This window comes from Mustela putorius, unplaced genomic scaffold (assembly GCF_011764305.1).
Source record: "Mustela putorius furo isolate JIRA1106 unplaced genomic scaffold, ASM1176430v1.1 tig00000129_pilon_pilon_pilon, whole genome shotgun sequence".
NCBI classification, from domain to species: Eukaryota; Metazoa; Chordata; class Mammalia; order Carnivora; family Mustelidae; genus Mustela; species Mustela putorius.
Genome location: NW_025421290.1, coordinates 21280628 through 21295525, shown reverse-complemented (window position 1 = coordinate 21295525; position 14898 = coordinate 21280628). Strand labels below are relative to the sequence as shown.

Below are 14898 nucleotides of genomic sequence, written 5' to 3'. Positions count from 1 at the left end.
CTTTTAAATCCTGTCCCTGAGCAGTAACCTTGCTTACAACATACAAGACCCAATGCATATGAGTCAGCACTTCTGGGTTAGTCCAGAAATGTTTACTCTGAGGGCTGACAGGGACCACTTCTGAATCCTCACTAGGATTGCTGCACATAGACAGAGTAGCTCAGATGTCAGCACAATTAGGGAAACAAAGTTGGACTTTGACATGTAAATGTATATGTACACACACAGATAGAAAAAAAAAAAAATCCGTGAGTAGCATCCAAGGTCAACACTAGATACCCCACTACCTCTCATGGGAGGTACCAGATTGGCCGCTTCTCAGCTCATGAAAACCACCTGTGTCTTCTTTCTTGTGAACGTTTCCTGGGGCAACTTTCCTGAGCACGTCTCCTAATCTTTAATCATGGTGGAAAGGGAAGGAGGTAGTAATGGGTCTCTACTAAATTCTCAGCACGCTGAGCAGGCTTTCTGCAGCCTCTCCTCCCAGGGGAAGTTCAAACCACTGGTGTTCCTGTTGGTGATTCTTCGGAAAATACTCACGGAGTTCCTATTCCATGCACAGTACAGCACTGAGTACTTTAGTGAACTGAAGATGATAAGAAGTTGCCACAGATGTGAACAGAAGTACTACGTGGGTGAGGGGTGAGAGAGGAAGAAGCATGACTGAGTGGGTTCGCATCCACCTTCTGTCACTTTCTAGCAAGAGAGTGAACTTTTGTCTCATTCCTCATCTGCGCAGGAGGAATGATGTGAGGTCCTACTTTGTGAGACTGTTAGGATCAGGTAAGCTTATGCATATATAGTGCATGTCAGACATGCAGCAACACTTAATAAATACTGGCAAGATGCAAAAACAGCACGTAGGTCCTGTCCTGGCAGCGTGGTGTGTGGTGAAAAGCCCTGTTGAAACTTGGAGCGGGAGAGTGTGGGGCTGATTCGTCAGTCATTGGGTGTAGAGTACCATCTTAGGGTTTCCTGGGGTCAAAAAAATAGGCTCAAGGAGGAAGACATCTAATCCTTGCCAGTTGTGGGGAGACAACTTCCTTGTACCTCTCTCAGACACTGCTGGGGGCCCTGTTTTAATGTGTGAACCGTTGAGCTTTTCTTTCCCGGTGGGCAGCGAAAGCGGAGAGAGACTGAATTAAGAGTTACAGAGAATAAAACATCTTTCGCAACTTCTCAAATAGTCCCTTGATGTTTGAAATTAGTCAATTCATGTAGTAAGAACTCATAGGAAATGTACATTTAATCAGCCGCAAAAACTCGGCTTGGTTTTCACAAATGTTCTATTGAAGACCACAAGTTCCCAAAATGCATCTCGCTTCAAGGGAGACAAATGACCACAGTCTGGAAAGTCTGCCTCCCCGACCTTTTTCAGGTCTACCAAAACCCTCCCTGCCTTCCAATGCCCAGCACATGGTTTGCTCTCCAGGAATACCTTCCCTGATTCGCTCCAGCTGGATAAAATGTTCCCGGTCTTTCCCTTGCAGCGTGAGGCTTGGATGCACATCTATCATATCATTTTATTTTACTCTGTTTTACATTATAGTTAGTGGTATATGGTCTTTTCCATTTCTCACAATATAGTTCTTGAGGACGGGACACATATCCCATTCTTGCGAGCTGCACCGCAGCGTCTGGTGAGGGCTCAATAAATACTGAGTTGTTAAAACACTGAGTCATTCACTCACTCTTCACTAATCCGTACCTACTTTGTGCACAGCGTTCTGCGGGGCACTGACGGGAAACACGAGCTAGGGTAAGACCTGACAGTAGCCTCCCAAGCATTTAAAAACCTCTGGAGGGGGAGCAGCTCCAAAGCGATTCTAGAGAGGACAGCTTGGGGGACACTAACAACTTGGGTTAGAGAGGTCCCCCATACCAAAGGCCGGGAAGATCTGATGCCTGACTTTGAAGGAGCTGAAGCCTCCAGGCCTTGCACTGAACCCAGTCTTGAGGCTTTGGTTGGAAACTTCATGGCAGTCGGAGGGCGTGGGCTGGGTGTTCTGCTGGAAACAACTAAATTACCCTATGGGTCACCAGTTGGTTTATTTGCTAATTGACTGGCCCAGCTTTGGGCTTTAAATCTAAAGAAATCATTTCATCCTTTATTAAATACTGCATGAATCTCACTCTTTGTCCTGCAGGGGCTGTACACAATATACTAGTGAAACTTGAATTTACACCACAATAGTCATGCCACTAATGACCTTCCAAATGCCACTAATACCAGACATGTCCCGCTTCTCAGTTGGATCCGAACCTGTCAGTGAATTCTGAGCCCATCGACCTCCCTCTGACACAAGAGCAGACCCCCACACCCATGCCCGCCCCCAGCCTCCCCATCTTTCCATGATTTAATTTCTGAATCAGTAACTCTTTGGAGACCCCAATTCCTTTACACCCACTCTCTTTATATGGTGGACAATACTTTATTCGGAAATGTTCCCTCCTGTAATTACAAATCCTGTTAGTCATCCTCCTCCTCTCCCCAGGGGGATTGTGGGCTTTAATTAATTAACGTGGCTGAACTGCTTTGAGGTGCCTGGTTGAAAGGTGCTATGTAAGTGCAAATTATTATTATTATGGCTGTTGACATCCCATGGCGGCAAAGCCTTCAGCCCCACGCATCTACAGACCTGAACAAAGGCTTCTTCATCCTCACCTTCCCTGCTAGGTCTGAGATGGCTGGCTCAATGGTATGGAGGCAAATCTGTTACCATCTCAACATCAATCAACTAATTAATCCCCATTATGTTGGCTTCCGTTTCCTTCTTCCAAGCAGCACCATCCTGTTTCATTTCACAAATCGTGTGCCCAGCAGCTCTAGACAACGGTCATAGTGTGTCCCTGTGGCCTCTGTTGGCCTAAAGGAGTTTAAAAAAAAAGGGGAGGGGGAGAAAATACGTTTGGAAAAAAGAAGTGTTACCAAGAAATACACTAACTTCTCACTAATAGTCTAAATAAAACTTTCCTTCCAGCTGTAGTCCCCTTACATACATGCATATCTTCCTGTTACCTAGGGAGCCAGCAGCCTCAGAAAGCAGAGACCCCCAGAAACACAGCATAGGTGTGGGGTAAGTCTCACAGTCATGGCTTGACTGCTGAGAGCTGCAGACAAAAGCCCTTTCCGGGCTGGGTGGGAAGAGGTCATCCAGAGAAGTGGGAGCCCCTCTTTGGCTTCCTCCACTAGCTCCAGGTTTCCCCTGAGAAAGCCAGCTGCCATCTGTAGCCAGGAAGTCCTCACAAAGACAGGGGAGCATGATTTAGATGTTTTGTGCTGCACCTAGCAAACCTCGGCCCTTAACAAATGCCCAGTACTTCCACTGTGATGGTAGCCATTGAAAGCAGCCCTGTGGGGGAGACGTGGCCTCTTGAAGGGACGCTGCTGACCAAAATGCTCCTTACAAGGTTGTGCCTCAGACCCTTTGTTAGCATGGACGTGGGCGAGCCTCAGGGGGTCATGTCTTCATCTGCCTCCATTTATCCTCCCTATTGAAGGGCTCCTTCAGGACATCGGTCAGTCTCTGTGGGAAGTGATTTGGAGGGCAACAAAAGAACTTGGGCCCTTTGGGAGGCCTTCAGAATTCAGTAAACATCTGGACACGGAAGGCCAGGTTCTCAAGCAGTCTAGCTGGGGACATGTCAAAAGAGAGAAAAAGCTGTGTGTGTACTGCAAGCTCTCAGTTCTGTGGTGACATTTGTGGGAGAAAAACATAGCCACACCAGTAGGTAGATAGGAAGATTTTTCAAAAGCTCCTCTATTTGTCAGTTTTTGTGAGGGCAGAGTACTGTTTGTCAGCTCTTGGGGCATGTGCGAGGAAGTAGAAGTTTCGCATGGCTGGGGAGCAGCACGTGATGGATGTTCCGATTCTCAGTGCACGATGAATAACCCGCGGTTGCACAAGCCTATCCTGGGAGTTGTTGTTAAGCATTTCTGTTATCCCTGAGGTTTGGAAAACACTTTCTAGTCAAGGTGACTTGTTACATTCTCATCAAGAGCATATTTTAATTGACCAAAATATGAAGTACTGAGGCTAAGGGATTTACATTTCATCACATGGTGAAATTCAGGATCTGAACTCTTGACTCTCAACATTCCCTTTATTATTGAATCAATCCATTAGAACACATTAGTCAGCATGATTCAACATTAGTCACATGGCACTAATCAGCCTTCCCCAAGGTTCCCAAATCTATCCTCAAGCAGGGAAAGAAACTGGCCTCTATCAAGAGACAATGGAATGCCATTTTCATCGGTATTCAGGGGCTTACGTCCAATTCAATCCCCCTGCCCCCACCCCCTACTCTCAGGAACCTTCCTCAGTCATCCATTTGGATTGATTCTATTTCCTTTATCCATATAACATTATTTGAATCTCAATAATAGGTGTTACAGTTTGCCTTTTATTAAACTTATTTTGTTTTTGAGCTAGATTTTGAGTTACTAAGAGAGAAGGACCATTTTCCCCCCAAGGCTTACAGCCCTTGAGCACTGTGGTTTACAAACAATAGATACCTCAACAAATACCCACTGAACTGAACTCACTGAAATGGAGCTTAAGTCATATTCCAGAAAGAACACCAAGTCCTCTTGGAAGAAGTTATCAAAGAAAATCAACAACCTGAATTGATTTAACATCTTTTAGTATTATTACCTGCTGGGCATTTTCACAAATGCAAATTGTTAGCTCTGCAAAGATAGCCAAATGGCTTCCAGGTGCTAAAAGAGTGTGGACCCAGTCTAACTATAGTCCAGGCCTTGGAATAAAGTTTTTTTCTATAACCTTATTCCAACTGACATTTTGTTCCATGTGTAAAAAAAATGTGGAGACAGGAAAAAACATTTTTTGGGGAAAATGTGTTTAGTCTACGACTTTGGACCCAAATTCATACCCTGCTTTGTGCTATAAGTACAAGTAGCTCTTGTTCAAGCATCTTCCTTGTGTAGTATATAATAGCAAAACACATACTAAAGTTTCTGCTTGTGAGAGATTCTGTTATGGGTGCGGGACCAAGATTTTTGGTGTTGATCCCTGGTGGCATTACTGATTGTGATACTCTACTTCTCTGCTCTGGATTCTCCAAAGAGGGTCCTGATAGCATTTTTAACATACAATATTTACAACACAATATTTATGGTGCATTTCAACATTATGCTATAAGCCCAACCCTAGGGTCTGTACTATTGCACCCTGGGGTCTACTGTCTGCAGCTGGGCTCCTCTGAAAAGTATGTATCCCTGAATGTTCATCCCCCCTTCTCTCACATGGTAAAAGAACTCCCAAAATTTAACTGGGAATATGGACACCCAGATAAACAACTACATTTCTCAGTCTTTCTTCCCAAACATCTATAGATTGGCCAACATGATATAAGCAGAAATAATGTGTGTAACTTCCAATTAATATCCCTAAAAGAAGGAGGATGCCCTTTCCTCTCACCATCATTCTCTACTCCATACAAATTCTGCTACATATTCTGGATGGAGGTCATGATGCTGAGCCATTGTGGACCATGATAACAAGGGCAACATCCTAGGTGTGATGGGGCAACAAGCTAAGAGCCTGCATCCTTAGACAAACATGTGGGATGAGCTGCTGTTTCTAACTCTGGACTGTATTCCTCTGCAATGCTACGTGAGAAAGCAATAAACCTCTACTCTTTATTCCACTGTTAACTCAGATTGTGATTCTGTCCAGCTGAACTTACAACCCAACTCAAGAACTTCCTTAAGGGACTGCTTACATTAGTGTGACTGATCCATCTTAGCTTAGGATCCAGGACAGGACTAGGATATTCCTAACAGAGGCTCATCAAATCTGAGAGGTAAGTTACCAGAGGGGCTTCTGTGATGGAAGATGAGAGGCCCAAACCCATTTCTGCTTTAGTAAAATCTTGGGAGTTCTAAGTACCTAAAAAGGGCTACAAACATAATTTGGAGGCAGTGAACACAACTTTGCCTTTCTGGAACTCAGACTGCTGACCTGAAAATAAGGGTGATGGAAAAAACTAAAATCTCTCATTCTTAGAAGTGTATATAGCTAACTTTGGGAGGAATTAAGGTAATTTTTCTCAACCAATCATCTAAGTATATGCATAAAGCACATGGGTTGTGCAGAAGATCCCTCTAGAGACTATGGAAGGATTACACCCCAATGGCAGAGATAAGAGTCATCCATAAAGAATACAAAGAAGACTGACCATGGAAACATGACAACAAACTCAGAATTACACACAGCTGTGTAGAAATGGTCCACTACAACCAGAGGAAGTTTAAATTGGTAAACATCCTTGGAAAGCAACTTGGGAATATATGGAAAGATTAGAACATGCATCCCTCTGACCAGTCGTTCCACTTTTTCTATATACCAGAAAAATACTCACACCAGCCCACCAAGTGGCATGTGCAACAGAATTCACTTAAGTTAACAAATGATTGAAATTTCCATCAATGGGGGAATGGATAATGTGGTACATTCATACAATGAACATGGTTGCCTCATTAAAGTGAAAGAACCATCATCTGTGTGTATCAGAGTGGATAAATTGCAAAAACACAACGTGAAGTGACAAAAGCGAGTTGTGGAATGATGTGTACAATACACCATTTATGCAAACTTGGAATGCACTCAAAGCAAATCATTATATTTTGTGTGGATTCACATACATGTAGAAAAGTTCTTCAGCATGAGGAGAAGGATGTATATCAAATCCAGGAGAGTTTTTACTTTTGTGGAAGAGTGCAAGACAGGGAAGGGATGGACTGGGAGTTTTTTGTTTTGTCAAATTTCATTCCTATAATAAAAAAAATAATCTGAAGCAAATGTAACAAAATTTGAACATTTGCTAATTCTGGGTGTTCAAGTCATGGGTTTTATCAGTTTCTGTCCTGTTCTGTATTTAATTTTTTTTTCCACACTGAAAACAAAATCTCTCTTTGAAACTGATAGCCAGAGTAAAAGAAGTAAACAAAGCAGAGGGCTGGTGTGAGGAGATGTCATGGAGAGAGGGAATGTGAAGTAAATGTCCAAAAAGGGGAAAGAACTGGCAGAGGGGCATCCTTCCTCATCTTCCCTGGGAATCTCCTCCCTGAGAGGCAGGCAGAGCTACAGAGGACAATGCCTTGGCCTGCCCCAGCTTTCTGAGGCTGCAGGGGCACCTGGCAGCGGAGGGACAACGTGACAGACCTGCTCCGCCCTCTTCTCTGTGACCTCTGGGAGAGGAGCTCACTTTCTGTGCTCCACTGAATCCCAGGGCTCTCTGCCCAGGCTCCCACAGGAATGTCAGGCTATGCCAGGTGTGTGGGTTGTATTGATCAAGCAGACCTCCATCCCTGGATGGAAATGGATCGAGAACCTTCTGGGTCACTTTGAGTCCACCAGGCAGAAAACATTTAGATGGGTTACTAATTCCAACTGAAATCTGATGAAATTAGATGGTGGCATTTGGGGGCAAAGAATTTTTCAATAAATCATCCAGTTGGCTCAATGACTCAGAAAATGGGGTGGAAGAATTTAACCCAACTTTGTGACAAGAGAACAAATAGAGGAGATTGATGCCTCTTCCAATGAGCTTCAAAAGGTGCTCAAACAACCATTCTTGATTTTACAAAAAAGATGAGGTGCATAGTTTTCCAGCTCTTAAGAACAATCATTGTTTCCTTGTTTTCTGGTTTCTTCCGATTCCCTATGTTAGGTGATTGAAAAAACAGGAAACTAGCTTCATTTGCAGGGCCTTCTCTGGACACTTCTCAGGGTGCCCTGGGCTCCCCTGAGCTTCCCCAGCCCCGTCCCAAGGTTTATGCTGCTCATTTAGCCTTGAACTAGCAGAGGACAGCACCAAAATCCAAATGCATCCTGTCATACCTAATTTTAATTTTTTAAAAAACAACATTAAAAACCACCACTCTGGGGCGCCTGGGTGGCTCAGTGGGTTAAGCTGCTGCTTTCGGCTCAGGTCATGATCTCAGGGTCCTGGGATCGAGTCCCACATCGGGCTCTCTGCTCGGCAGGGAGCCTGCTTCCCCCTCTCTCTCTCTCTCTCTGCCTGCCTCTCCATCTACTTGTGATTTCTCTCTGTCAAATAAATAAATAAAATCTTAAAAAAAAAAAAAAAACCACCACTCTACCCTACCAAGAAACTAAGCCATTATCTTCTGTCCTTAACAACCTGGCTTTTGTTCTTCAAATGCTGCCTAGATACCCAGAGCCATTCAGAGAGTAGGAGAAAGGAAGGTGATTGAGGAGGAGCATCTGCTGACTCTCCCTGGCCAGCCCGGCTTCCCCACCAAGTCAACCGGCCTCCACTGCCATGAGGCCAGGATGAAGGCTAGGCCTGCTCTGGGAGAGCCTGGCCTCAGGTTTTCCGGAGGTCTCCCACAGACAGCATCAGCAACACGGCCTGGCTGTTTTCAATTACACAATCTTAATCTTTATTTCTGGCCTGACACAGAGGTCCAGAGGTCCCAGCTGTATTCTGCCGGGCACAACATTTGGGGCTTGTTGGGGGAAACAAAGAACGCGACCAGAGCAGAATGTGGGTCAAGTTGGAGTTCACTATAAATGCTCTCTTCCTTTCTGCTGCCATGAGGTTTTGCGGGCCCACCCCATTAAGGCTGATTCCCAAAGCCAGCTCTGCTTTTCCCTCTCCCCTAGGTTTCTGCACCCCTTAGCCTCACTCTGAGCCGGCCAAACTCTCAGCTTTTCTACCCCGTGGGTACTGAGTCTTTCATGGGGGGAACTCTGGGGACAAAAGGAGAAAAGGATTTATGGGAGGCACCCCTACACCCTCACATTTGCCACCTCAGTTGCACAAAAGGGCTGTCTCTCCCTCTGCCGGGACCTGGCCCCTCTCAGAGTCTGAACCATCAGGAAGCTGGTGGCTTCCACTCCTTTGGGGCCAAATATTTCCAGGGTGTTGAGCCCAACCACCAGCCAGGACCTCAACAAGTGCAGGACAGACAAAGACGCAAAGAGTACATCATTACCATGGAAATGGCCTGAGCTGGCGGCTGCTGAAAATGCCGGGAGGGTGGGTTTTCTTTTACTTTTTCTTTTCTTTCTTTCTCTTTCTTTTCTTTCTTTTTTTTTTTTTTTTCTTTTAGCAAAGGGAGAATAGTTCCGCTTTCTATTTTACGACAACAATAGCATGGACCCGGCTCCTTCAAGTATTTCAAAAACCAGCCTGAGAAATCTCTAACCAGGCCCCTCCCTCTCTCTGGCCTGCCGATGTATTGTTCCTCCCATCCCAGGGAACAAAGGGGCAGGAAGGGTCTAAGGCCCCCAGTTGCTGGCTCTTCTTAGCATCCTAATCCTTGAGAACTGGTAAGGGGAATGGCCTGTGGAGCCGGGAAATCGAATTTTGGCCTCACCTTTTATTCCCACCCTATGCTTATACACACGGGAGCACTTCAGGTATTATAACCTCCTGGTCAGCAGGCCCACAGGAGTCTTGGACTTGCTCAGGGGATAAAAGGCACCTTGGGGTCATTCCCACATTCACTAACCCCCTGAAAAAAGGGAAGCCTGTAGGAATTGTTTCTTCCCACCACTCCAGGCTGGCTCCATTACAAAGACTGACTGTCCAGCCCCAAGGGGCTGGGCTGGCAGTCTCTTTTTTTATTGGTATCAAAGGAGCTGCCCTCACCTTTCCAGCCCTTCTCCTCTCAGTCTCTCTGCCCCTCAGACAGGGATTGCATTGCCTGCCCCCCTCCCCCAATTCCCCAGCACTAGGTACCAACCAATCTCCATACCAACTTGGGGCTATGGTGCCAGAGCAACCCCTTACACAAGGAAAGCCTCTTGGCCTTGGCTGCTTGTTATCTTTCCAAGGTTACCACCCAGGAATCAAAGGTTTGTTTGCATTACACCTGGGGAATTCGTGCAGGTGAGTTTTTTTTTGTTTGTTTGTTTGTTTGTTTTGTTTTGCTTTGTTTTTTTTTTTTAAGCTTAGTCATCTGGTAGGAGTGGGGGGTGGAATAAGCTTTTATGTTCTGGTGTGTGGAGATCTCTAGGTACAACTCTACTGAGCTAAGCCATGAGAAGTATGCCATCTCCTAGGAGAATCAGATAAGCTGAAGGGTTAACGCCTTTAGAGGTCACCTACAGTCCAAGTAAGAACACTTTGCACTGCATATACACAAACTCATAATGCACACACACAGTCACACAAGGGACATTTCATGGAATAGTGCAATACGTGTGACGTCATCTGTTATTTTCTATTGTCTTCTATTTCATTTTTTAAAATTCTGGTTGTGACTCATGAATTTCATTTCATGACCCACCAATGGGTTGCAACACAGTTTGCAAAGTGCTGAATCAAGGTTGACCTTGTTGTTTTCATGCTGACAAAACTAGGGGGACAGAGATTTTTCTCAAGATCACACCAGAGCTTGGAACAGAAATCCACAGGGTCTCTCCACTAAAGGAGGGATCTCCATTTCTCTCAGGTTCAGAGGTCCTTTTTGTTTTCCCAGAATCTTGGGAGCACAAGGCTATTGGGGAGGGAGAGCCCAGAGGTCCGTATTTGTGGCATTCCTGCTAGGGGCTGAAAGGTTCCGCTGCCTCAGAAAACCTTAGAGTGGGAAGGGTAGCTGGAGCAGTGCGGTTGAGAAAAAGCTTCCAGGTGAGGCACTGTGGCCTCCCAGACATTTTTTTATATCCTGCTTGGGGTTCCTGCATCATCAGACATTTCCTGAATTTCTTGTTCCTGAACACACAGCTATAGGGCAGCCTCCTTTAGTAATCCACCTTCTTTGTTTTCTGGCTTTTTCTGATAGTCTTTGCAGGTATTTAACCTCTACCAATTCATTTTATTTCTAGCCTCCACTTTCTCACCGTAATTCCTATTTCCTGTCCAAATCACGATCTTACCAATGAGTGTCAGAGAGGCAACTCTGTGAAATTTGTGCTCACAAATACTATCCGAAAAGTTATCCAGATTAGGTCAGGCTTAGAAATGTTATTTACCCAAAGGCCCAGTGATCAAGATAGAGGCAGTGTATCAAGGCTCTCAGTACAAGCCATCTGGGCAGAACTGCTTCTTTGCCTCCTGAAATTGCCTTGTAATCTTCCGTAGAATTTCTGGAGATCTCCATCTAAATTTGCTACTTAGTCGATTGCTAATCTTTTAGAAAAGCCTCTGAAAATGAAGAGCCAAAAGCCACAGTGTGTCCTGGGTAAATAAAGTTCAGCTTTCTGATGGCTTATTAGTTATACACCCTTAGAGAGTATGTAACAAAGGGGCCTGCTGTTTGCTTTGCTTAATCTGGTCTTAAAATCTCTGCTTCTTTGTCAGAAAACAATATTTGCAATTGTAAAAAAAATATTTACCAAGGAACTTGGATAGCATAAGTCAAAGGCTAAGAGCCAAAGGTCAGTAGTTCTTACCCCAAGTTTCCCTGGACCTGAGTCCCTGCTGTGGGGCTCAGCTGCACCAAACAAACAAGCTGCTTTCCGGGTTCATTAAGAAGCAGAGGTTTTAGAAGGGGAAGGAAAGGGAAGGCTGCAGCCTGCTCCTCAGCCCAAAGCATGAACCCTCTAGCCTGCCCCACAAAATTCCTGCTACATCTTTGCAGTGCAATGTGTCTCCCTGGGAATACTGTAAGGACTCGCCCTGTTTCAAAAACCTGGGGAAAGTACTCAACTTACAAAATCCTAAAGGGCAGCTTTTCCTCCCATCGACAGCAATGCCAGCATCCTCCCCTGGGGTTCGGGCCAGATGTTCACGGTGCATTCTGTGGGGAGGGCCTCTTGCCTGACAGTGGGGGACAGATGTGCATCCGAGCCCTTTGGTGTGGACTGTTTTCAACCTAGAAAGCAGCTTTGGACATCTGGCCCTGTGCGCTCAGTTTGGTGGTGTCATGTCATTATTTTCTGCAATTGCCAGAAGATCCAGCATCGAGAACCACCCCATAGATCGGAGAGTTCCAGGTTGTGGCTGGGGGGGGGGGCACTCTGCCATGAGTCAGAACTCTACTTCTTCTGAGTCCCAGGCCCAAGCCACCAGAGCAGGTCAGCAGGGCCTGGCCCCTAGTTGGGACTAGCTAAAGAGACCAGAAATGGAGTAACGAGAAAGAGGCTGAGGAAGAAGTGCTCGTGGAGCCATGACTAAGAGCCCCACAGGCAGCCAGACCCGATGGTTTTGCAGGTCCTCCACACTGGTGTTAGAGGACTACCGCCCGCTTCCTTACTCCATAGGATCTGCGAAGAGGTCTCGGGGTTGGCAGCTCCTAGATGGGTGCTTTAACCCTCTCATTCTTTGTCGCACTCTGTCAGGAAATTCTGCAGTTCTCCCCCAGGCCTACCTCCACCCACTGTTAAGTTCTTGCTACAATTGCCAATCTCTTTTATCTCGTTAGGATAAATATCATTGGCAAATTCATCTTGGCCTTTGATTCTGTCCTGAAGTAGTTTCTATCAGGAGCATAGCAATTATCACCAGCGATAGGCAGTCCTGAGCATAATCAGCTTAAAGAAATGGCTTAATTCAAGGATCTTACCTTGAAGAACCAGGCCTTCCTTCTCGATGGTGTAGGCAAATGAGATGAAGGGAGCCAGAGGGGACTTGGCGATGAGAATCTGCACATAAAGCATATTTTCCCAGGGTTAGTCAAAGGGGATATCAGAGATAAACCTCTATTCCCTCCCCTTCCCATCTTCAGACTAGGTGGGAACATGTGACTACAAGCCATAAAGTTTATTTGAAAAAATAAATAATTTTTTGAATTATTGAACCAAATGAGTGTTATTCCTTCAATTAGTTCATCATTTTGGAAAGCTATACATTGATCCCAACTATTCTGCCACTGAACGTCGTATTCTTGAGCCGGTTCTTCTGGAAATGTCTCATTATTTTTAAGTCACATACTTAAACGGCTACCTTTCTGCCCAAAGATAAACCTAGATGATTTGCTAATCTTATTTATAAATTTAGGTATTTTGCTAAAAAGAAATTCAAAGCTACCCTCAAAGATTAACCCTCATTATAAATATTCAAAACAACTCCATAAAAGCAAAGCTATGATAATTTGCTTTGTTGGCCCCAGCTCTTCACCAAGTCTGTATTTATACTGTTTGCCACATGACCACATTTCCTCTTACTTAAGGTGTAGCTGTTTCCCATGGTCCTGGACCATGGTTTTAGCCATGTAACTGGCTCTCCTAATAGGTTCTTTGTGTGGGCTTCAAGAAACCTCCCATATCTTCACTTGCTCATATGCTTCCGCTGCCAGAGAAAAACCTATCCATGTTAACCTGCTCTCTCAGAAGGAGGCTGAGAGACACCTGGAGCAATGCTGGCCAGCCAGCCCCAGTCTAAAGAGCTGACCTCCAGAAGACCCACGTAACCATTAGTTAAATGCTTATTACTGTATGCCTCTGAGACTTTGGTGTGGTTGTCATGAACCATCATTGCAGGGATAGTTGACTGATACACCAGCCAACACAAAATATCAAAAAATATTTTGAGCAGTGGCATTCTCCTAACAAAATACCTATTTTAAAAGGGATAGTCGGGCACCTGGGTGGCTCAATTGGTTGGGCAACTGCCTTTGGCTCAGGTCATGATCCCGGAATCCCGGGATCGAGTCCCACATGCGGCTCCCAGCTCCACAGGGAGTCTGCTTCTCCCTCTGACCTTCTCTCCTCTCATGCTCTCTCTTACTGTCTCTCTCTCACATAAATAAATAAAATCTTAAAAAAAAAAAAAAAGAAAAGAAGGGGATAGTCATTTGGTCATTAAAAAATGATTATCATTAACAACTATTACAATCCTTCATATGGTTCCACAGAACTGGCGGCTTATTTTATTATAACAGTTCTCTTGAAGGAGGAGGAAAGTCAGTTTCCTGCTTTACAAAGTAACATCATCAAAGATAGTGAAAGTTTAGCACACAGCCACTTAGGTAATCGGGGGGCAAGAGAGAAGGAAGAAGTACTTTCAAATAACCAAAAGGCTTACATGTAATATCTCAATTTATCTCAGTTCAACAAACATTTACTATCAACTATGAGAAATGGTGGTATAATGTGGTGGAAAGATCATGGGTTGTAGTCATAGAGTTTGAATCTTGGCTCTTCCACTAATCAGCTCGGTACCTATGGCAAGGCCCTCATAGCCACTCTCCTTTCTTCTTTTTAGTTAATTAACTCCCCAGGTTTCAATATTTCTTTGCCTCTTTTGCAACTGGGTGTGGCCATGTGATCACGCTTTAACTAACAGACCATGAGTATAAGTGACAGGTAGCACTTCCAATATTTTGAAAACTTATGCTTTCATTAAATAATTATGTGCTCTCCACTTTCCCTCTTCCCAAGGGCAGGGAGGGACCAGCTTCTACCCCATGGAGGTGGACATCCTGGGAGATGATGAACCACATGGGAGAAGCATCTGTGCTTCCCACCTGTGGTCACCTGCCCATCTCAAGATAGAGCCACTTGTCTGAATCGCTGAATTCCCAATGTTTTTGCTACTATGGTATACATAGCCTGAATTCTAACCAATACTGTGGCTCTGCACAACCTAATCTTTTGGATTCTCCATTTTCTCTCATGTACAATGGGGATGAAAACACCTACCTAAATGGGATTATGGTGAGGATTAAATCAAATACATAAAACTCCTGTCATGGAGTCAAACTAACAAAAACATTTCCAAACAACTCATTGCAGATGTTTCCCAAGTGCTTCCCTTGATTTTCACTCAACAAAAACAAAAATACTCTACTTTAACCAGAAGGATTCAATTCAAGTTAAATCTCAATAATTTTTACTATTGTTCCAAAGTGCTCTAGATAAACTTGCTCGTCATCCTCAGAACCAGTGAGTAGATGGTATAGGTGGGCATTTGCATCTTCATGTCAAAAACATCTCCCCTGAAAATTAGACGGAACCT

The 14898-nt window shown here is 44.7% G+C and overlaps 1 protein-coding gene across 3 annotated transcripts in view; it reads right to left on the bottom strand.

The window, feature by feature from the left end:
• RAD51B (RAD51 paralog B) overlaps positions 1 to 14898 on the bottom strand; it is a 682991-nt gene that overhangs the window by 108004 nt on the left and 560089 nt on the right. For 2 of the 3 annotated variants that reach the window (XM_045070887.1, XM_004738999.3), the window contains one exon: positions 12506 to 12584. In XM_045070887.1, the coding sequence (XP_044926822.1) occupies positions 12506 to 12584 (79 nt within the window). Of the gene's footprint in view, positions 1 to 2416; positions 2868 to 12505; positions 12585 to 14898 lie in introns of those variants that run through there. The other variant, XM_004739000.3, reaches the window with a different exon arrangement.